Consider the following 23216-nt stretch of genomic DNA (forward strand, 5'->3'; position numbering starts at 1 on the left):
TAGCTACCGCACGTCTACGCACCTATCCCATACGTATTTTTCTTGTCTTTTTTTTTCTTGTCGACGGAAGGCACCACCAGGCTGTATACACATCGCTGTACTGCGTCGCATACCCCAGCCCGGCGGTATTCTACCCGACCCCGGACGTGGACAAGTCGCCGGTCGACGATCCCGCCCGCGGTGCATGCAGAAAGAAGAACACACCCGGTGGCTGCCGATCGCCGTCCCTTTCGGCGCATGCAGCCCCGCACAAATGTCACCCGCACGGCGCCCCCACGCCGCACGTCCTCCCGCTGCGGCCTGCGCGGCGCGGCACGGCACCGCACCGCAAAGCGAGAGCGAGCAGACGGGCATGCGTTTCTAATAAAGCACGCTCGGACAGATAGCGCGCCGCTGTTCTAATAAAGCATGCGTTTCCTTCCTTGTCTTAGAAAAAGAGATATCTATCTACTCTCAAAGAAAAAAGAAAAGAGAAAAATCTATCTGCAGCGTACGCGGCCGCTACCGCTGGCCACCACCCGCTCCGGCCCTGCCCGCGTCTCTCTTCTTCTGTGTATATAAATGCTCAGGGCCTCCCTGATCCCCAAATGTCCCAGGCCGGCCCCTCCATCCTCACTCCTTCCTTAAACCCCCCATAACCCTTGTTCCTTTCCCTTCCCTCTAGCTACTCTTGCAGTCCCGCTCCTCTTCTCCAGGCCTCCCCGGCTCCAAACACAGACGGCGAGGAGGCGCCGGAGCTAGCTGCCGTCGCGGCGAGAGGGGGCGGAAGCTCTGTCTCCACCTCTTCCGCCCCCTCTCGCCGGCGTCGATCAAACTGCCTCTGCAGGTAAGACCCCGGCAGCTCTTTTAATCCAAAGAACCTCACCAAGCATGATGCAGTGATTAGTTAGCTAGCCTGCTGTGTTCGTTTTGATCCCTTAATTACTTCTCTTAAGCCACCAGTAGACTACCGAACGCTGCTAGCTGATGAAGCTAAGCATACGGAGACCTCTTCTTTTTCTTGCTTGCCTGACTTGACCATGGCGCCGGCTTAAGACTTTAAGAGCATGGCTGCCACACCAGCCATGGTGGTCTCCGTTCTCTGAGAGAGAGAGGGAGAGGAGACGGAGGAGCAGGCGGTGGCGTGTGTATGGCGCGAGCCACAGGCGCGTACACGTACGTACGTGTCAGCAGGCGCAGCGGGGGCGGGCGAGGGTCTCTCTACAGCTGGCTCCCGGGTGGACATCTAGCTACGTCGGCGACCGGATTAATTAGACGTGACCCGACCCCGACCAGACCTGCGCTTAATTAAGCGCCAGGGTGGTTGATTAGGCGCCGGATATGTATGTATGCATAGTTGCATATGAACATAAACAAACGCCCCGGCCCGTGATTGCGTCGCGACGAGGCAAGTACGCAGGAGCATTCATTACGGCTGGTAGACCAGTGACAAAACGTACTCTCATTACAAACAAACAGTAATACTTTCGACAAAAGAAAAAAAAAGGTAACAGTGAGTGCAGTAGTACGCCGGTACTACCGTGGCATGGAGACATGAGGGAAAGCCCTACCGCTCGAGCGCCTAGCGCGCGCGTGCATGCGTTGCTAGTTGACAAATTCGTCAATCATCTTTTCTGTTACCAGCATCGCATCATCGACGGGACAAAGCGTCTTGTCCTTTCTTCTTTCCCAGCTTCCTTCCACACTTCACCCACCTGCCACCCCCTTTTCTCGTCTCATTTCATCTCAGATAAACCAAAAAAGGAAAGTGTACCAGGCCATGCATCGATACAAAGCCCATAATACCTTTACGGCAAAAAAAAGTGAAACCAAAGCTAGCCAATGAAACGACAGAAATCAAAGTAATTTCCCCGGTGTAAACAGTAGGACTATGCCACTAGAGTTGCCTTACTGCTTTCCCAATGGAATGATCAAGGCAGGTGGGCTAACTTTGACAGGGTCCAAATAAGCCCATTGCTCCTGTACCTAGTCAATGGGCCTGTAGCCCGATGGAATCCCCGGAATGGTGCACAAATGGAAGAGAGCTGCGGGTACAGCAATGCCACTGCACGCTGGCCACCCTGAACAAAATATATTAGCTGGCGCCTTGTTGTCTTCCTTCCCTTCCTTCCCAACCGACGGATGGGGCCCCCTAACTGGCCCGGACGTGATGACGAAGTGTACTCCTGTGCTACGCCTACCTATGTGGTACTCATACTACTAGTTGATCATCACAAGCCAGAGGCTACACGCGCAAGGACATCGATCACGTTTGTTTGATTGTTTCTACAGTTGGATCGATCGATGGAGATTGATCATCGTTGCCTACCGCGTTTGTACAAATATTGTGCTGTAAAGTGTACACTCTCCTAGTATTATCGTACACATGTTTTATATTGTTGTTTTTGCTGCCTGTGCTACCCCCTCTGTTCGGGTTTGTAAGGCATGCACTTATTTCTTTTTAGAGAAAATGATCATTAATCTGGCAATCAATGTCACACAAATTATAATTTTGAATCTGAATTTAATGGTATGATTTTGTGGCATACATGCAACTAATATTTTTATTAATCAAATTAATGTTCTATTTTTTTAATAATATTTGTGGGTCTTACAAGCTCGAACGAATGGAGGGGGTGTTTGGTTCAGGGACTTTTTAGTTCCAAAGACTAGAAAAAGTCCCTAGGAACCAAATGGGAGGGACTTTTTCTACAGGGACTAGAAAAAGACTCTATTGGAGAGTCTTTTTTGATTAGTCCCTGGGACTAGAAAAAGTCCTAGGACTTCTGAAACAAACACCCCCGGAGTGGTTACAATGAAGTAAATCGAGAAAGTATAGGTAAAGTGCAGCGATTCGGTGCCCAGGTGCAAACAGTAATCATTTAAAATAGTAACCCAAGATACTTGAATGCATGATGTGCGTGCAAAAATCCGTGATGTTTGAACATTCGAGGTGGTCGTGGCAAAAAAAAATGTATATGAAAGAAACTATGAAAATATACACTATTTGGGCCCAATATTTTCCTATAGCTCCTCGAATGTCCAAAACCCATGGAATTTTGACGCTCTTTACGCACTAACGCATCTTTGATGCCAAAACATTCAGTTTTTCTTTTACTTTTTTAAATTTATTCTTCATCAGGTGTAGATGAGCCTGAATTTAGACCTGAATTACCGTTAGATTACCATTAATACACAGGCTTCCGTTCATTTTTAACAGTGGACCAACTGTTCTTAGGGCTATTTCTAACAAGATGAACACCTGCATGAGACGTGATTATAACCGTGTACTGTGCACAATATTCTTCGTATCACAGTACACATGCATCTGTAACCAAGTGCTCATGATATCCCTGCAAGTGTTTTGAACTCGCACGTTATCTAGCGCTGATAGATAGGGATCAAACTAGATTATTAATTAGCTTTGACCGGGTCTGCTCCCTGATGACGTTCGTTAGCTCCACTCGGAAGACAAAAGCCTCGTAACCTCGTGATAAGGTAAGTAGTAAGGCCACGAATAGTGGAATAGTACCATTTTTCTTTGCCCTACCCGTCTGTGTATACTACGAGAAGGAGACTAGGAGTACCATAGTATTCTACTGCCTCACAATGAAGAGCCTTCGGATAAGGGCCAAGCACCCAACTGGCGGCATTGGAAACGGACAAAGTTGTCAATTGATAAAAGATTGCACGCGGCTGCTGCTTGAGAAATGCGAATCGGCAGCCAAAGAATACTAGGCCAGCACTCGAGACCAAATTTCGGATGGAACTCGAGCGCCAATCTAGAGATTCCATTTTCCTTGGCACTGTTTGGGTTGTAATTTCCAGAAGGGAAACAAAAAGTTTCTGGCTTTCGGCCGGAGAATAGAAGAAGGATTCTTGACACTCATGATACCTTTGACCGCCCCTTCTCATGTCGTTTCCATTATTGTTACTTGCGCGGCGGTTGATGTTAGGTACCAGGTCGATCTATTACATATACAAGCTTGAATTCGAAGATACACTCAGCTTCTCGTTGTTCTTGGGAAAGGAGGTAGGTGGGGAAAGCAGAGGAGGAGAAAGCCGCCGTTCGTTTTGATCCTTCTGGATGCGTCGTTCCTTGTGCGTGAGGGGATAAGTAGGCGCCGGTGCGACGTGGGCTCAGCGGCCCCATTCCGGCCCGATGAACTTCCTGTTGGGCTGCGCTATCCTCTTGGGCCTGCTGCTGGTTCTCCTTGCCACCAGGCCGTCGTCGGTGACGCGGCTTGCTGTCGTGGCAGGTCGTGCGCTGACATCCCTCCCTCCTTGAGAGCTGGCTTGACCCCAAGCCAGTAGAGAGGGGTAGCGGTCTTGCATCGTCTTGGCGTCTTCCCAGGTGGCGTTGAGGACGGAGGGGTCAGACCAGCGCATGAGCCCTTGTTCGCGTCGCCCCTGCGGGGTGTGGCGCCATCTTGTGTTGATGATCTCGACTGGAGTCAGAGGATCTTCAGTTGGGGTTGGCAGTGTCGTCTCGACCGGAGTAGCAGGAGACAAGGCTCGGCGCAGCTGCGACACGTGGAAGACGGGGTGCACCTTGGCGCCGGCGGGCAGCTCGAGCTCGTAGGCGACGGGGTTGACGATGCGAATGATCTTGTAAGGCCCGAAGTAGCGGAAGGAGAGCTTGTGGTTGGAACGACGGGCGACCGTCGTCTGCACATAAGGTTGCAGCTTGACGAAGACAGAGTCCCCGACGACGAAGGAGCGATCGGAGCGTTTCTTGTCAGCTTGGCTCTTCATGATGTTACGCGCCTGATGCAGGTGCTCCGCTAGGACTTGTTGCATGTGCTTGCGCTCTTCGAGCCATTCTTTGAGCTGCGGCAGCTTGCAGGTGGAGGCGGCCTCGATTCCCCAATGTCGTGGCTCATGGCCATAGAGGGCTGCAAAAGGTGAAGTATTGAGAGCAGAGTGAAAACTGGAGTTATACCAAAATTCTGCAAGAGCCAAGTAGCGGTGCCACTTGTTCGGGTTGGCATGAGTGAAGCATCTGAGGTAAATCTCCAGGCACTGATTGACGCGCTCGATTTGCCCGTCTGTTTGCGGGTGATATGGCGTGCTCATGTTGAGCTCGGTGCCAATAGTCTTGAACAGCTCGCGCCAAAAACTGCTGGTGAACACGGGGTCTCTGTCAGAGACTATCGCTTCAGGAAGCCCATGCAGCTTGTAGATGTTCTCCAGGTAAGAGTGAGCCACTTTAGCTGCCGTGAATGGGTGGCTGAGAGCTAGAAAATGGCCGTAACGGGTAAACTTGTTGACCACAACTAGGATGCAGTTGAACTTGCCCGAAGAAGGTAGGCCTGTTGGAAATATGCCCTAGAGGCAATAATAAATTGATTATTATTATATTTCCTTGTTCATGATAATCGTTTATTATCCATGCTAGAATTGTATTGATAGGAAACTCAGATACATGTGTGGATACATAGACAACACCATGTCCCTAGTAAGCCTCTAGTTGACTAGCTCGTTGATCAATAGATGGTTACGGTTTCCTGACCATGGACATTGGATGTCGTTGATAGCGGGATCACATCATTAGGAGAATGATGTGATGGACAAGACCCAATCCTAAGCATAGCACTAGATCGTGTAGTTCGTATGCTAAAGCTTTTCTAATGTCAAGTATCATTTCCTTAGACCATGAGATTGTGCAACTCCCGGATACCGTAGGAGTGCTTTGGGTGTGCCAAACGTCACAACGTAACTGGGTGGCTATAAAGGTACACTACGGGTATCTCCGAAAGTGTCTGTTGGGTTGGCACGAATCGAGACTGGGATTTGTCACTCCGTGTAAACGGAGAGGTATCTCTGGGCCCACTCGGTAGGACATCATCATAATGTGCACAATGTGATCAAGGAGTTGATCACGGGATGATGTGTTACGGAACGAGTAAAGAGACTTGCCGGTAACGAGATTGAACAAGGTATCGGGATACCGACGATCGAATCTCGGGCAAGTATCGTACCGCTAGACAAAGGGAATTGCATACGGGATTGATTAAGTCCTTGACATCGTGGTTCATCCGATGAGATCATCGTGGAACATGTGGGAGCCAACATGGGTATCCAGATCCCGCTGTTGGTTATTGACCGGAGAGTCATCTCGGTCATGTCTGCATGTCTCCCGAACCCGTAGGGTCTACACACTTAAGGTTCGGTGACGCTAGGGTTATAGAGATATTAGTATGCGGTAACCCGAAAGTTGTTCGGAGTCCCGGATGAGATCCCGGACGTCATGAGGAGTTCCGGAATGGTCCATAGGTTAAGAATTATATATAGGAAGTGCTGTTTCGGCCATCGGGACAAGTTTCGGGGTTACTGGTATTGTACCGGGACCATCGGAAGGGTCCCGGGGGTCCACCGGGTGGGGCCACCTGCCCCGGGGGGGCACATGGGCTGTAGGGGGTGCGCCTTGGCCTATATGGGCCAAGGGCACCAGCCCCAAGAGGCCCATGCGCCAAGAATCAAGGGAGAGGAAGAGTCCTAAAGGGGGAAGGCACCTCCGAGGTGCCTTGGGGAGGAGGGACTCCTCCCTGGCCGCACCCTTCCTTGGAGGAAGGGGCAAGGCTGCGCCCTCCCCCTCTCCCTTGGCCCTATATATAGTGGGGGGAAGGGAGGGCAACCATACCTAAGCCCTGGCGCCTCCCTCTCCCTTCCATGACACATCTCCCTCCTCCCGCAGCGCTTGGCGAAGCCCTGTTGGAATCCCGCTACTTCCACCACCACGCCGTCGTGTTGTTGGATCTCCATCAACCTCTCCTCCCCCCTTGCTGGATCAAGAAGGAGGAGACGTCGCTGCTCCGTACGTGTGTTGAACGCGGAGGTGCCGTCCGTTCGGCGCTAGGATCATCGATGATTTGGATCACGACGAGTACGACTCCATCAACCCCGTTCTCTTGAATGCTTCCGCGCGCGATCTACAAGGGTATGTAGATCCAATCCTCCCTCGTTGCTTGATGACTCCATATATTGATCTTGGTGACACGTAGGAAAATTTTGAATTTATGCTACGTTCCCCAACAGTGGCATCATGAGCTAGGTCTATGCGTAGTTTCTATGCACGAGTAGAACACAAAGTAGTTGTGGGCGTTGATTTTGTTCAATATGCTTGCCGTTACTAGTCTTATCTTGATTCGGCGGCATCGTGGGATGAAGCGGCCCGGACCGACCTTACACGTACTCTTACGTGAGACTGGTTCCACCGACTGACATGCACTAGTTGCATAAGGTGGCTTGCGGGTGTCTGTCTCTCCCACTTTAGTCGGATCGGATTCGATGAAAAGGGTCCTTATGAAGGGTAAATAGCAATTGGCATATCACGTTGTGGTTTTTGCGTAGGTAAGAAACGTTCTTGCTAGAAACCATAGCAGCCACATAAAACATGCAAACAACAATTAGAGGACGTCTAACTTGTTTTTGCAGGGTATGCTCTGTGATGTGATATGGCCAAAAGGATGTGATGAATGATATATGTGATGTATGAGATTGATCATGTTCTTGTAATAGGAATCACGACTTGCATGTCGATGAGTATGACAACCGGCAGGAGCCATAGGAGTTGTCTTAATTTATTTATGACCTGCGTGTCAACATAAACGTCATGTAATTACTTTACTTTATTGCTAACCGTTAGTTATAGTAGTAGAAGTAATAGTTGACGAGACAACTTCATGAAGACACGATGATAGAGATCATGATGATGAAGATCATGGTGTCATGCCGGTGACGATGGTGATCATGGAGCCCCGAAAATGGAGATCAAGAGGAGCAAAGTGATGATGGCCATATCATGTCACTATTTGATTGCATGTGATGTTTATCATGTTTATACATCTTATTTGCTTAGAACGACGGTAGTAAATAAGATGATCCCTCACTAAAATATCAAGAAGGTGTTCCCCCTAACTGTGCACCGTTGCGAAAGTTCGTCGTTTCGAAGCACCACGTGATGATCGGGTGTGATGGATTCTTACGTTCACATACAACGGGTGTAAGACAGATTTACACACGCGAAACACTTAGGTTGACTTGACGAGCCTAGCATGTACAGACATGGCCTCGGAATACAAGAGACCGAAAGGTCGAGCATGAGTCGTATGGTAGATACGATCAACATGAAGATGTTCACCAATGATGACTAGTCCGTCTCACGTGATGATCGGACACGGCCTAGTTGACTCGGATCATGTAATCACTTAGATGACTAAAGGGATGTCTATCTGAGTGGGAGTTCACAAGATGAACTTAATTATCCTGAACATAGTCAAAAGGTCTTCGCAAATTATGACGTAGCTCGCGCTTCAGTTCTAATGTTTAGATATGTTCCTAGAGAAAATTTAGTTGAAAGTTGATAGTAGCAATTATGCGGACTAGGTCCGTAAACCGAGGATTGTCCTCATTGCTTCATAGAAGGCTTATGTCCTTAATGCACCGCTCAGTGTGCTGAACCTCGAACGCCGTCTGTGGATGTTGCGAACATCTGACATACACGTTTTGATAACTACGTGATAGTTCAGTTAAACGGTTTAGAGTTGAGGCACCGAAGACGGGTTTTTTTGAAACGTCGCGAAACATATGAGATGTTTCGAGGGCTGAAATTGGAATTTCAGGCTCGTGCCCACGTCAAGAGGTATAAGACCTCCGACGATTTTCTTAGCCTGCAAACTAAGGGAGATAAGCTCAATTGTTGAGCTTGTGCTCAGATTGTCTGAGTACATCAATCATTTGAATCGAGTGGGAGTTGATCTTCCAGATGAGACATGATGTTTCTTCAAAGTCATTGCCACCAAGCTGCTAGAGCTTCGTGATGAACTATAATATATCAGGGACATATATGATGATCCTTGAGATATTCGCTATGTTTGACACCAAAGTAGAAATCAAGAAGGAGCATCAATTGTTGATGGTTGGTGAAATCACTAGTTTCAAGAAGGGCAAGGGCAAGAAGGGATACTTCATGAAACGGCAATTCAGCTGCTGCTCTGGTGAAGAAACCCAAGGTTGAACCCAAACCCGAGACTAAGTGCTTCTGTAATAAAGGGAACAGCCACTGGAGCAGAATTACCCTAGATACTTGGTAGATGAGAAGGCTGGCAAGGTCGATAGAAGTATATTGGATATACATTGTGTTGATGTGTACTTTACTAGTACTCCTAGTAGCACCAGGGTATTAGATACCGGTTCGGTTGCTAAGTGTTAGTAACTCGAAATAAAAGCTACGGAATAAATGGAGACTAGCTAAAGGTGAGCTGACGATATGTGTTGGAAGTGTTTCCAATGTTAATATGATCAAGCATCGCACGCTCCCTCTACCATCGAGATTGGTGTTAAACCTAAATAATGGTTATTTGGTGTTTGCGTTGAGCACAGACATGATTGGATTATGCCTATCGCAATGCGGTTATTCATTTAAGGAGAATAATCGTTACTCTGTTTATTTGAATAATACCTTCAATGGTCTTACGCCTAAAATGAATGGTTTATTGAATCTCGATCGTAGTGATACACATGTTCATGCCAAAAGATATAAGATAGTAATGATAGTACCACCTACTTGTGGCACTGCCACGTAAGTCATATCGGTATAAAACGCATGAAGAAGCTCCATGTTGATGGATCTTTGGGCTCACTCGTTTTTGAAAAGTTTGAGACATGCGAACCATGTCTATTGGTGTATATGCATGAAGAAACTCCATGCAAATGGACCGTTTGAACTCACTTGATCTTGAATCACTTGAGACATGTAAATCATACCACATGGGCAAGATGACTGAAATCCTCGGTTTCAGTAAAATGGAACTAGAAAGCAACTTGTTGGAAGAAATACATTTTGATGTGTGCAGTCCAATGAGTGCTGAGGCGTGTAGTGGATATCGTTATGTTCTTACTTTACAGATGATTTGAGTAGATGTTGAGTACATTTACTTGATAAATCACGAGTCTGAATTATTGAAAGGTTCAAGTAATTTCAGGGTGAAGTTGAAAGATCGTCGTGACAAGAGGATAAAATATCTATGATATGATCATAGAGATGAATATCTGAATTACGAGTTTGGCACAGAATTAAGACATTGTGGAAATTGTTTCACAACTAATACAGCCTGGAACACCATAGTGTGATGGTGTGTCCGAACATCATAACTGCACCCTATTGGATATGATGCATACCATGATGTCTCTTATCGAATTACCACGATAGTTTATGGGTTAGGCATTAGAGACAACCACATTCACTTTAAATAGGGCACCACGTAATTCCGATGATATGACACCGTATGAACTATGGTTTAGAGAAACCTAAGCTGTCATTTCTTAAAAGTTTGGGGCTGCGACGCTTGTGTGAAAAAGTTTCAGGCTGATAAGCTCGAACCCAAAGCGGATAAATGCATCTTCATAGGACACCCAAAACAGTTGGGTATACCTCCTGTCTCAGATCCGAAAGCAATAAGGGATTGTTTCTAGAATCGGGTCCTTTCACGAGGAAAAGTTTCTCTCGAAAGAATTGAGTGGGAGGATGGTGGAGACTTGATGAGGTTATTGAACTGTCTCTTCAACTAGTGTGTGGCAGAGCACAGGGAGTTGTTCCTGTGGCACCTACACCAATTGAAGTGGAAGCTTATGATAGTGATCATGAAACTTCAGATCAAGTCACTACCAAACCTCATGGGATGACAAGGATGCGTACTACTTCAGAGTGGTACGTAATCCTGTCTTGGAAGTCGTGTTGCTAGACAACAATGAACCTACGAGCTATGGAGAAGCGATGATGGGCCCGGATTCCGATAAATGGCTCGAGGCCATAAAATCCGAGAGAGGATCCATGTATGAAAACAAAGTGTAGACTTTGGCAGAACATCTCGATGGTCATAAGGCTGTTGAGTGCAGATGGATTTTAAAAGGAAGACGGACAATGATGGTAAATGTCACTATTAAGAAAGCTCGACTTGTCGTTAAGATGTTTTCTGACAAGTTCAAGGAGTTGACTACGATGAGACTTTCTCACTCGTAGCAATGCTAAGAGTCTGTTGGAATTATATTAGCGATTACTGCATTATTTATGAAATCTTGCAGATAGGATGTCAAAACATTGTTTCCTCGACGATTTTCTTGAGGAAAGGTTGTATGTGATACAACCGGAAGGTTTTGTCAATCCTGAAAGATGCTAATAAGTATGCAAAGCTTCAGCAATCCTTCTAAGGACTGGAGTAAGCATCTCGGAGTTGGAATGTATGCTTTGATGAGATGATCAAAGATTTTGGGTGTATACAAAGTTTATGAGAAACTTGTATTTCCAAAGAAGTGAGTGGGAGCACTATAGAATTTCTGATGAGTATATGTTGTTGACATATTGTTGATCAGAAATGACATAGAATTTCTGGAAAGCATATAGGGTTATTTGGAAAGTGTTTTTTAATGGAAAGCCTGGATTAAGCTACTTGAACATTAAGCATCAAGATCTATAAGGATAGATCAAAACGCTTAATAGTACTTTTAAATGAGCATATACCTTGACATGATCTTGAAGGTGTTCAAGATGGATCAGTCAAAGAAGGAGTTCTTGCCTGAGTTGTAAGGTATGAAGTTAAGACTTAAAGCTCGACCACGGCAAAATAGAGAGAAAGGACGAAGGTCGTCCCCTATGCTTAAGACATAGGCTCTACAGTATGCTATGCTGTGTACCGCACCTGAAATGTGCCTTGCCATGAGTCATTCAAGGGGTATAAGAGTGATCTAAGAATGGATCACAAGACAGCGGTCAAAGTTATCCTTAGTAACCAGTGGACTAAGGAATTTTCTCGATTATGGAGGTGGTAAAAGAGTTCGTCGTAAAGGGTTACGCCGATGCAAACTTTGACACCAATCCAGATTATTCTGAATAGTAAACTAGATTCGTATAGTAGAACAGTTGTTTGGAATAAGCTCCAAATAGAGCGTGGTAGATGCATCTAGGAGATGACATAGAGATTTGTAAAGCACACACGGATCTGAAAGGTTCAGACCCGTTGACTAAAACCTCTCTCACAAGCAAAACATGATCAAACCCCAGAACTCAATGAGTCTTAATCACATGATGATGTGAACTAGTTTAGCGACACTAGTAAACTCTTTGGATGTTGGTCACATGGCGATGTGACCTGTGAGTGTTAATCACATGGCGATGTGAACTAGATTATTGACTCTCGTGCAAGTGGGAGACTGTTGAAAATATGCCCTAGAGGCAATAATAAATTGATTATTATTATATTTCCTTGTTCATGATAATCGTTTATTATCCATGCTAGAATTGTATTGATAGGAAACTCAGATACATGTGTGGATACATAGACAACACCATGTCCCTAGTAAGCCTCTAGTTGACTAGCTCGTTGATCAATAGATGGTTACGGTTTCCTGACCATGGACATTGGATGTCGTTGATAGCGGGATCACATCATTAGGAGAATGATGTGATGGACAAGACCCAATCCTAAGCATAGCACTAGATCGTGTAGTTCGTATGCTAAAGCTTTTCTAATGTCAAGTATCATTTCCTTAGACCATGAGATTGTGCAACTCCCGGATACCGTAGGAGTGCTTTGGGTGTGCCAAACGTCACAACGTAACTGGGTGGCTATAAAGGTACACTACGGGTATCTCCGAAAGTGTCTGTTGGGTTGGCACGAATCGAGACTGGGATTTGTCACTCCGTATAAACAGAGAGGTATCTCTGGGCCCACTCGGTAGGACATCATCATAATGTGCACAATGTGATCAAGGAGTTGATCACGGGATGATGTGTTACGGAACGAGTAAAGAGACTTGCCGGTAACGAGATTGAACAAGGTATCGGGATACCGACGATCGAATCTCGGGCAAGTATCGTACCGCTAGACAAAGAGAATTGCATACGGGATTGATTAAGTCCTTGACATCGTGGTTCATCCGATGAGATCATCGTGGAACATGTGGGAGCCAACATGGGTATCCAGATCCCGCTGTTGGTTATTGACCGGAGAGTCATCTCGGTCATGTCTGCATGTCTCCCGAACCCGTAGGGTCTACGCACTTAAGGTTCGGTGACGCTAGGGTTATAGAGATATTAGTATGTGGTAACACGAAAGTTGTTCGGAGTCCCGGATGAGATCCCGGACGTCACGAGGAGTTCCGGAATGGTCCGGAGGTAAAGAATTATATATAGGAAGTGCTGTTTCGGCCATCGGGACAAGTTTCGGGATTACCGTTATTGTACCGGGACCACCGGAAGGGTCCCGGGGGTCCACCGGGTGGGGCCACCTGCCCCGGGGGGCCACATGGGCTGTAGGGGGTGTGCCTTGGCCTATATGGGCCAAGGGCACCAGCCCCAAGAGGCCCATGCGCCAAGAATCAAGGGAGAGGAAGAGTCCTAAAGGGGGAAGGCACCTCCGAGGTGCCTTGGGGAGGAGGGACTCCTCCCTGGCCGCACCCTTCCTTGGAGGAAGGGGCAAGGCTGCGCCCTCCCCCTCTCCCTTGGCCCTATATATAGTGGGGGGAAGGGAGGGCAACCATACCTAAGCCCTGGCGCCTCCCTCTCCCTCCCATGACACATCTCCCTCCTCCCGCAGCGCTTGGCGAAGCCCTGTTGGAATCCCGCTACTTCCACCACCACGCCATCGTGTTGTTGGATCTCCATCAACCTCTCCTCCCCCCTTGCTGGATCAAGAAGGAGGAGACGTCGCTGCTCCGTATGTGTGTAGAACGCGGAGGTGCCGTCCGTTCGGCGCTAGGATCATCGGTGATTTGGATCACGACGAGTACGACTCCATCAACCCCGTTCTCTTGAATGCTTCCGCGCGCGATCTACAAGGGTATGTAGATCCACTCCTCCCTCGTTGCTAGATGACTCCATATATTGATCTTGGTGACACATAGGAAAATTTTGAATTTATGCTACGTTCCCCAACAAGGCATCGATGAAATCCATGGTGACCACCTTCCATGCGCCATCTGGAACTGGAAGAGGTTCAAGCAGGCCAGGGTAGCGAACACGCTCCGGCTTGGCTTGCTGGCAAACAGAGCATGATTGCACGTATTTTTGATATGCTCCTTCATCTTGGGCCAGGCGAATAGCCGGCGGAGGCGTCTGTAGGTCACAGGCACGCCCGAATGGCCGCCCATTGTACTGTCATGGAAGGCACAGAGCATTCGCTATTGCAGTGAGGGAGAGCCCCCAAGCCAGATTCTGTCCCTGAAGTATAACAACCCATCGCGCATCTGAAAGCGCTTCTTAGGATCTGGTCGCCTGTCCTGATCACTGATGATGTGCTGCACCTGAGTGTTTGTCCTGTAGCTAGCCACAATATCATCCAGCCAAGCGGGTTTGCAAACTAAAATGGTTGTGATGGAGGCATCCAGTGTGCGGCGCGACAATGCATCGGCTGCAGAGTTGGTCGCCCCCGGTCGGTAGCAGATCTTGTATATGAGCCCAAGTAGTTTGGTGAACGCCTTTTGTTGCCAAGGAGTGGACAAGTGTTGATCGTCTAAGTGCACGAGGCTGCGTTGATCCGTGCGGATAACGAATTCGCCCGTCTGGAGGTAAGGACGCCACTGTTCAACTGCCATCAGAATTGCCATACATTCTTTCTCGTAAGTGGACAGGCCTCTATTCTTGGGAGCCAGGGGCTTGCTCATGTAAGCAATGGGGTGCCCTTCTTGTTGGAGAACTGCTCCCACTCCATAGGCACACGCGTCCGTGTCGATGGTGAATTTCTTGGTAAAATCAGGCAATTGCAAGACTGGTGCTGAAACCAGTTTCATTTTCAAAGTATCAAAAGCCTGTTGTGTGTCACTTGTCCAAACAAACTGCTGGTGCTTTTTGAGAAGGATGAAAAGCGGTAGTGCAATGATTCCAATATGTTGGACGAACTTGCGATAATAGCCCGCGAGGCCGAGGAAACCACGCACCTCTTTAACGCAGGTGGGTGTCGGCCATTCCTGAACTGTCATAATCTTGCTGGGATCGGTAGAAACACCGTGTTCATTGATGACATGGCCGAGGTATGCAATCTGGTTCTGGGCAAACAAACACTTGGACTGTTTAACTTGCCAGTGATCGTCTCGAAGTAGTTGCAGCACTTGTCTGAGGTGTTGTATGTGATCTGTCAGAGTCTTGCTGAATATGAGTATGTCATCGAAGAATGAGATGACGCAGATGCGGTTCACTGGACGGAGGGTGGTGTGGATGGCCCCGTTGAAGGTCGACGGCCCTCCGGCAACACCGAACGGCATGACACGAAATTCACAATGCCCTGAGTGAGTCTGGAAAGCCTTCTTGTATTCTTCTCCTTCTGCCATGCGTATCTGATGGAACCCGGCGCGCAAATCGAGTTTAGAGAACCACTTGGCACATGAAAGTTCGTGCAAGAGCTCATCAATGATAGGCACAGGGTACTTGCTGACTACTGTCATGGAATTGAGGCGTCGGTAATCCACGCAGAGGCGCCAGGAGCCGTCTTTTTTCTTGACGAGCAAGGCTGGTGAGGAAAAAGGACTTGCACTTTTTTGGATAACACCGGCATCGAGCAGTTCCTGAACTTGTCGGTCGATCTCTGTTTTGAGTTCCGGTTTATATCTGTACGGCCGTAAGTTGACAGGATGGGCCCCCACCATCAGAGGAATCATGTGGTCGCACTCGCGACGTGGTGGGAGGCTACGCGGGTCTTCAAAGACGTTTGTGAATTGTTCTAGCAGGTGCAGGACCTGAGTTGGGATTGGTGTGTCAGTTGTGCTGCTACCATCCAGAGAATTGAGGTGGATAACATGAGCGACAGAGCCTTGTTTGCAAGCTTTGAGCAGTTCAGGGGCAGATATCAAAGAACATTGGGTTTGATCAGAAGAAATCGCTGACATCTTCAGTTGGCCGCTTGGTGTTGTGACTGTCAGGTGCTGCTCAATCCAGTCAATATTCATAGGGCTGTGTTTGCGTAGCCAATCCATCCCCAATATTGCGTCATATGAACCGATCTTGATAACCTTGAAATCAGTCTTGAACTCGCGATCATGCGCGATCCAGGAGCATTCAGGTATGTAGTGGGTGCAAGGGATAGTGGCGCCGTCAGCAACGCGCACACGGCACGGTCGCGCCAACAGAGTGATGCCTGAGAGTTTGGACGCGAAGGAGCTGTCCACAAAGGAGGTGGAACTGCCGGAATCAACCAGGAGCAGAACTTCGTGCCCTTGCACCCAGGCCTGGAGCTGCAGAACACCCGGGGCTGATGTGTCGTCTTCAGCTTGCCGAGACAGAGTGCATAAACTTTCTTCGTCAGAGATTGGCGAGTCTGGTGGTGATTCTGGCGTGGCTTCATCCATACTGAACATCGCGAGCAGTTCATCTACAATGTGCATCTGAGCTGTAGGCGGACACACATGGTCTTTGCCCCATTTCTCGTCGCACTTGAAACAAAGTCCCTTAGCGCGCCGGAATGCGCGGAGTGCGGCTACTTTGCTGACTTCAGATGTAGCTCGGGCGGCGTCAGTGCCGCGCCTATCTTCAGAGTTGGATGTAGGCGTGGCAGGTCGCCCAAAGAATGGCGGTGACGCCGTCCTGGAAGCTTGGCCTTGACTGTGGTTTACATGCAAAAAACGCCCGTAGTATGACTCGCCGTTGGCCACTTCCTCCTGAAGTAGGGCCAGCGAGCACACCATGTCCAGGTCTGGTGGGCGCTGGACGAGCACCACGACACGGATGTCCGGTCGTAGTCCCTCAACAAAATGTGTCAGGAAAAAATAAGGGTGAGTAGATTCTGAATATGAAATCAAATGATTCATCAGAGATTCAAATCGCTCGATAAATTCAGCAACGGAGGTGGTCTGTTTAATGGTGTAGAACTGACGGATAAGCATTTGGTGCTTATCACGTCCGAAACGAGTACAGAGGAGAGAGGCAAAGGCCTCCCAGTCTAGGCCAACTAATTTTTTCTGAACGGACTGCAGCCAGATTCCTGCCAGTCCGGAGAAATTGAGAGTTGCCATTGCTACGCGATAAGAGTCTGGAATTGAAAACATCTGGAAGTACTGCTCGCAGAGAGTTTTCCAAAGTTGTGGGTTCTCGCTGGTGAATAGTGGAAAATTCACGGGCGGTGGTGGCTGTCCCATGGTGGCGAGAACAGAGGACGACAGGGGAGGTGGATAGGAGGGAACAAGTGGAAGGGAAGGCGTACCCGTGACCGGGAGTACCCCCGGTGACTCTAAGGTCACTGGTGGTTGCCCCCCGGTAAGATCGACATCGCCGTGGCCACTAGTCCCGTGGAGGCTCTCCGCCGGCTTCCTCGCGCGGCGGAGAGCGGCGGCGGGGTTGGAAGCAGGGGTGCTGCTCCACTCGATGAGTGCGGTGTGGCCGCTTGGAGTGAGGCAACCGTGGTCTCCAGCTTGGTGAAGCGGGCCTCGAGATCGGGCTTCCAGCGAAGCAGATCGTCGATCTGAGACGTCTGTGCCTGGAGCTTCTTGAGGACGCTGGCAGAGTCGTTCTTCGCATCTTGGTGAAGCTTGTCGAGGTACTCCTTGAGCGCCGGATCCATGGTGGCGAGAAGGACCTGCCGCGCGTGGACGCGGTGACGGGTTTCCAGGGTGGATTTGCAGCGGATCTGGTGGTGTGTGGTCTCTGATACCAGGATGTTAGGTACCAGGTCGATCTATTACAGATACAAGCTTGAATTCGAAGATACACTCAGTTTCTCGTTGTTCTTGGGGAAGAAGGAGGTAGGTGGGGAAAGCAGAGGAGGAGAAAGCCGCCGTTCGTTCTGATCCTTCTGGATGCGTCGTTCCTTGTGCGTGAGGGGATAAGTAGGCGCCGGTGCGACGTAGGCTCAGCGGCCCCATTTCGGCCCGATGAACTTCATGTTGGGCTGCGCTATCCTCTTGGGCCTGCTGCTGGTTCTCCTTGCCACCAGGCCGTCGTCGGTGACGCGGCTTGCTGTCGTGGCAGGTCGTGCGCTGACAGTTGAGTAGGAGCTCATATAAAACTAAAACTAGGTTTTGTTTGTCTGAGACTGAAACCAGACCTCCTTCTGAATAGATAATGGGAGAGTGATTTCCATGAAACCGACCTCTGAACCAACGACTACGGTTGTAAAAGTCAGCTTTTACTTGAGACGGAGGGCTAGCTAATGGTCATACAGAAACGCTCCTGGTTTTCAGCAGGGAAAAAGGGGCGAACGTACGCGTGGCCAGCAGCAGTAGCGGGGGAGGAAGATGATGATGACTCAAGTGGCCAACCACAGCAAGAGGAACCACACCGACAGCTACTTCAGCGGGAAGCAGCAGCAGGCCGGCGCCACCACCGCCACCAGCAGCGGCTCGGAGGAGTTCGGGGGCATGGGGTCCAAGAAGCCGAGGAATGCTAGCCCCAGGGGCGGCGGCGGCCCCATTTCTCCCAAGGTGCGTGCACTGTTAAAAAGCCTGCGCATCCGCCTCACGCCTGTGAATTCGATGTTGTTTTGCTGATGTGATTTTTGTTGCGATCGAGCAGGAGAAGAAGGACAAGGTCGGCGAGAGAGTGGCGGCGCTGCAGCAGCTCGTGTCGCCATTTGGGAAGGTATTTGCTTGCCTCTGCAGTGCCTTGCTTGCTTCTCGTCTCTGCAAAGCAGCTCGCTTGCAATGAATGATTGTTGGTTGAGCATATTTGGTTGTGAAAATGCAGACGTACACAGCTTCTGTTCTTCGGGAGGCCTCGGGCTACATCAAGTTCCTGCACCAGCAGCTCGAGGTTCTTAGCTCCCCGTACATGCGCCCTCCTCCGGCGCCCGGCGCCGAGCCTGAGGTGAGAGAGAGCTCACGCTGTTATTTTAGCCGATCGTTGCACACTATTCTGAAATTCCCCGAACATTCTGAACATGATAAACTCTGACAGAAGTATAAACCGCAGTGTATGATTTTTTATTTGTACTGAAGAAATGCATCTTATAATGGTTTTGTCATGGTCGACGCAGGACCCCGAGCACTACAGCCTGCGGAACCGCGGCCTGTGCCTGGTGCCGGTGGAGCAGACGCTGCAGCTGACCCAGAGCAACGGGGCCGACCTCTGGGCGCCGGCGAACACCACCAGGCGCTGCTGAAGCGAAGCCCGAGGCTGGCCCAGTCTCGACGGCGGCGATGGCCGCACTGCGTGGCAGGGGTAGAATTCCGGTGCAAGCGCGCGCATGCGCATGGCTGACCCAATTCAGTCAATCACCTAACACAATCGTTTCATTTCGTTTCGTTTCCGTGAACATCCTCAGCAGACCCTGTGCTGGCGCCGGTAGTATGTAAAATTAATCAGCCCACCTCTATCAGCATGTTATTTGGAACATGGCTTGACGGAGTTGATTCTGATACTGCAAGGCACATTCGTGTTGGCGTTTGTGCTTTACTTTGGGCAGTATGGAACTGCAAAAATGATTTAGTATTTAACAGATCAACAAACATTCACTTTTTGCAGGTTATCTTCAGGACCACGGCGTTCATCCGTATGTGGTCGCTACTCACTCCGATGGAGGCCAGAGAGCGTTTGGTTACTGCGTCTACCCGATGAGAGATGATAGCGCGGGATATTTTCAACCGGTTTGGATGGCGGTCATGTAATAGGATAGGCATATAGTGCTCCTATTGTGTTTGCCAGTCGGTTGTGGCTTTGGGTTTTAGCTCTTTCGAGCTTTTTGTTTATTTTAGCACCTCAATATTTGACGACTTTGCTACTAGATTATGTTTTTAATAATATGAGCCGTATGCATCTCTCCGATGCAGAGGCTGGGGTAAGCCCCTTTTCAAAAAAAAAAAATGTAATCGTCGTGTATAGCGAGACGACGCACCGCCGATCGATGGATGGATCGGTCCCCATGGTCGTTGCGTGGGTGACTCTGTGGTTTAACATTGGTAGCGACCTGTTGCTGTCGCCGACTAATCATCAAAAGCAGCAGTTTCATTCATGCCCATCCGTGCTCATCAACCCTTGTACTAGAGAGTAGTATCAACATGCGGTGCATGCATTTGTGCCGGATGCGATTCTCCGGGTCCCTGTCACCTGTCGGCGCCATGTTCAGGTGTGCTGAAAAACTGCATTTAGGTGCCCTGCGTGTCTTGTGTCGGCGGACAGTTTCTTAAATCAGTGAGCAGTGCGTAAATGCTATTAGGGCACATGTGGTTGATTGGGGATTAATGCTAAAACCTGCATTTAGGTAGTTGGTCTTGTGTCGGTGGACAGTTTGTGAAATCAGCGAACGGAACCAAACGTGTTTTTAGGATAGTGGCATGAATGAAGACAGGACCCAAATAGAACCACCGAAGGCCAGTGCCTTTCGAATCCCGTGAGATCCGTCAGAAACACACCTTCACATGTCCTCATATGACGCTAGACGCATCACCGGAACGGGGCTAGACGGTGAGAACCTTATTCCATCTTCTGGGAGCCGTTGTCGTCTCACTTTTTTGAGTAGGACACAAATCTTAAATGAAAGGACATGCGGTGCCCCCATGTTTGGTTTTGATAATTGATGACATTCTCTATGGACTAATGGTTGCATTGAGTTATATTTGAAGTATTTTTCCATAGGCATTTCTTGAAGTCCATGTGTTGGTTTCAAGGAGTTTATGGGTTGACCAAGGTGCTATTAAGGAATTACCCAAAGATTGGTCATGTGAGTGTTGAGCTTATTGCAAGCATGTCTTGAAAAAAAATATTGTGTGATCATTCATGTTTACCTTCAAGACATCATCCAAACGAACAGAGTTGGAAAGATTCAAGGTTGATCAAGACTAAGTCAAGAGTGAATCAAGTTGATCAACTCATAAAGCGTAGAAGATGTACCGAGACGGATCAAGTGATCCCATGGTATGGTAAGCATTGTCCATTGCACTATGTGTACTAACCCATAGTCTATGTGAGAGTCTATGTGGGGTTAGGTACGTGTCCATGGGCTTGCGTCAAGAGGAAGATATCATACAACCCATGGAAAGGATGACATCAAGTGGTGATCGTCATCAAGATTGCCGTGTGCAAGTTCAAGTGGAGCATCACGAAGAGATCAAGTGCTTGAAGCTTGCCATCCATTATGGTGTCAATGGACTTGTGAAGATGTGCCGAAGAGTGGCTCACCCATAGTGGAGTATGGGGGAGCAATCATCTAGTCTCCATCGATCCAACGCAATCAAGAAAGGTGGTCCATCTTGAGGAGGACAAGATCGTCATCATCTAGCTCAAGTGGATCATGTGCAAGGCAAAGGTTTGCCCTTGATAGGTTTTCTATTTTACCGGTCTCATGGTGATAGTTGGGAGACCGGGTTATAGGATCGATAGCCGTACTATCAAGGGGGGCTCTCAAGTGATTAGCTTGATCGTATCGTTCATCGAGAGCTCAAACCATTGCATCCTTGCATCATGTTTCTTGGTTCTTATTTGGTTCTCTTTGCGAGTCTTAGAGCTTATGGTCATCTTGATGACAAGCTTGACTTCATCGAAAATGGAGTTTGCATGCGTCTTCTATGATGTTTTTGGTGTTGGAGGTTTTACCGGTCTTATCCGAGGAAGGGTTCTCATCATTTTCTTTTGGGCCTTTTCTCATTTGCTTATTTGTGACGCCCCGAGACCGACGTGTCAGGTGTCTTTCAGTTATTCGCTGTTGTTGCCTTGTCATTCCTTGCGTGTCATGCATGTCATATCATGTCATCATGTGCATTGCATCATCATGTTTTAAAACTTGCATTCGTCCGGGTTCTCTGAATTCTCTCCGTTGTCCGTTCCCAGCCCAGACACACTTGCACGCGCCCGCGGCATGTCCGAAATAGTGTTTTATAAGTGGCCGGAAAATGTTCTCAAAATGGGTTGAAAGTTGACATGCGGTCGTATTATAGTGTAGATAGACCGCCTGTCAAGTTTCATCGCATTCGGAGTTTGTTTGATAGCCCAACCGTTAAACTATAGCGGCATTATAGCCGGTCTAACGTCGGACGTTTTCGGTCTCCGGAAACAAATGCCGGGCCCTCTCTCTCTCTCTTCTCACCCTCACAGTCTCGCCACAGCCCACCTAGTCCATCCTCCTTCCCCTCTTCGCTTCCGGAGTTGTCCGATGCGACCGCATAGTCCGAAACCCTCTCTGCACAGTGCATCGAACCCCTCACGTGCGCGTCCAAAATTGTCCCGGACCCGACCCGGGCAGTCGTCACCGTTGGATCCGGATCATCCCCAAACGTCTACAAAACGTCTCCATTTTCTTATTTGGACTCCCTAGCTATTTTGTTCGCGACCGTCCGATTTTTATCGAAGGGACCAAATAGTCTAACGTCAAATCCCCTACCTATATAACCAGACAAAACCCTAAGTTCTAGGCTAGTTGTCCCATCTTTCCCTCACCCACCGCCGCCACACTCCCGCATCCACCTCGGGATCCTCCCAAATCGGATCGATCCAATCGACCAGCGCCACATCGCCTCCTCCTCCATCCTTTGCTGCTCCCTTGCTCAACCCCCGTGCATCCCGTGCCGGCAACCGAGCCCCCCACGCAGAGCCACCTCCTGCCGCCATTCACCTCGACTGCGCCCGAGCCTTCCCCTACCCGAGCCATGCCTCGTCCTTGGCCCCCTCCTCGCCTCGCCGTCCGACGACGAACGCCGCCGCTGAAGCTCCTCTGCCATGGACGCCGGTCCCCAAGGCCGTGCCTCTCCTCCTCACCTTCCCCTCTTTCCGTTTCCCCTGCCATGCCTCTCTCCTCACGTCACTCTCTCTGCAGGAGCAGGACGACGCCGCCATCCTATGCATCGCCATGGACACACAACGGGAGCTCCGCGCCCCGCCTTCCTCTGCCTCGCCCGCGCTGGAATCGGCCTCCCACGCCCCAGCATCATCGCCGGCCCCGCGGCTCCACCGCATCGCCCTTCCCGTGGCTGCGATGACCTCCCCTGCTTCCGCGTGGACCGGCCATCGCACGCCCCTGCGTCGCCAAGACCTCGCCTACGCCTAGATCCCACCTGGCGCCGCCGCCTTCGCTTGCCTTGCCGTCGCCACCCGCCCGTCGCGCCCGGCCTCCGTCATCCTCAACGCCGTCCCCGTTGCCAAGTCCGGTCGTTGCCGTCTTCCCTGCATCTCGCCCCTCTGTCTGCTTCCTGTGAATCGAGCGAGACCAGCGCCAGCGCACGGGTCAAGCCACGCCTAGGCCCAGCGCCTCCTAGGCCAGTCAGAACCGCCGGCATGCTGCTTCCACTGGACCGGGCCTTGGCCCAGGGTGAGCCACCCCGCCCTC

At 49.4% G+C, this 23216-nt stretch overlaps 1 protein-coding gene across 2 annotated transcripts; it reads left to right on the forward strand.

Moving 5' to 3' along the window:
• Positions 1-574: 574 nt before the first annotated feature.
• Positions 575-19354, forward strand: LOC125533775 (transcription factor bHLH153-like). Of its 2 annotated transcripts, none has more exons than XM_087544469.1 (5): positions 575-826; positions 18145-18384; positions 18476-18541; positions 18647-18766; positions 18936-19354. In XM_087544469.1, exons 2-5 carry the CDS (start codon positions 18199-18201, stop codon positions 19059-19061), a joined length of 498 nt encoding a protein of 165 aa, XP_087400595.1. In that variant the 5' UTR covers positions 575-826; positions 18145-18198; the 3' UTR covers positions 19062-19354. The 2 variants fall into 2 exon arrangements, with proteins under 2 accessions (XP_087400595.1, XP_087400596.1); XM_087544470.1 differs by having other exon boundaries at positions 18148-18384.
• Positions 19355-23216: the final 3862 nt, after the last annotated feature.

Source organism: Triticum urartu, chromosome 2A, assembly GCF_056163025.1.
Source record: "Triticum urartu cultivar PI428250 chromosome 2A, HENAU_Tu73, whole genome shotgun sequence".
NCBI classification, from domain to species: Eukaryota; Viridiplantae; Streptophyta; class Magnoliopsida; order Poales; family Poaceae; genus Triticum; species Triticum urartu.

What these genes read in the sequence shown, in the direction of transcription:
- LOC125533775 (XM_087544469.1), top strand. Translation starts at nt 18,199, where the DNA reads ATGATGATGACTCAAGTGGCCAACCACAGCAAGAGGAACCACACCGAC. An exon ending in TCGTGTCGCCATTTGGGAAG is followed by an intron (nt 18,542 to 18,646) that starts GTATTTGCTTGC and finishes GTGAAAATGCAG; the next exon opens with ACGTACACAGCTTCTGTTCT. An exon ending in CGCCCGGCGCCGAGCCTGAG is followed by an intron (nt 18,767 to 18,935) that starts GTGAGAGAGAGC and finishes TGGTCGACGCAG; the next exon opens with GACCCCGAGCACTACAGCCT.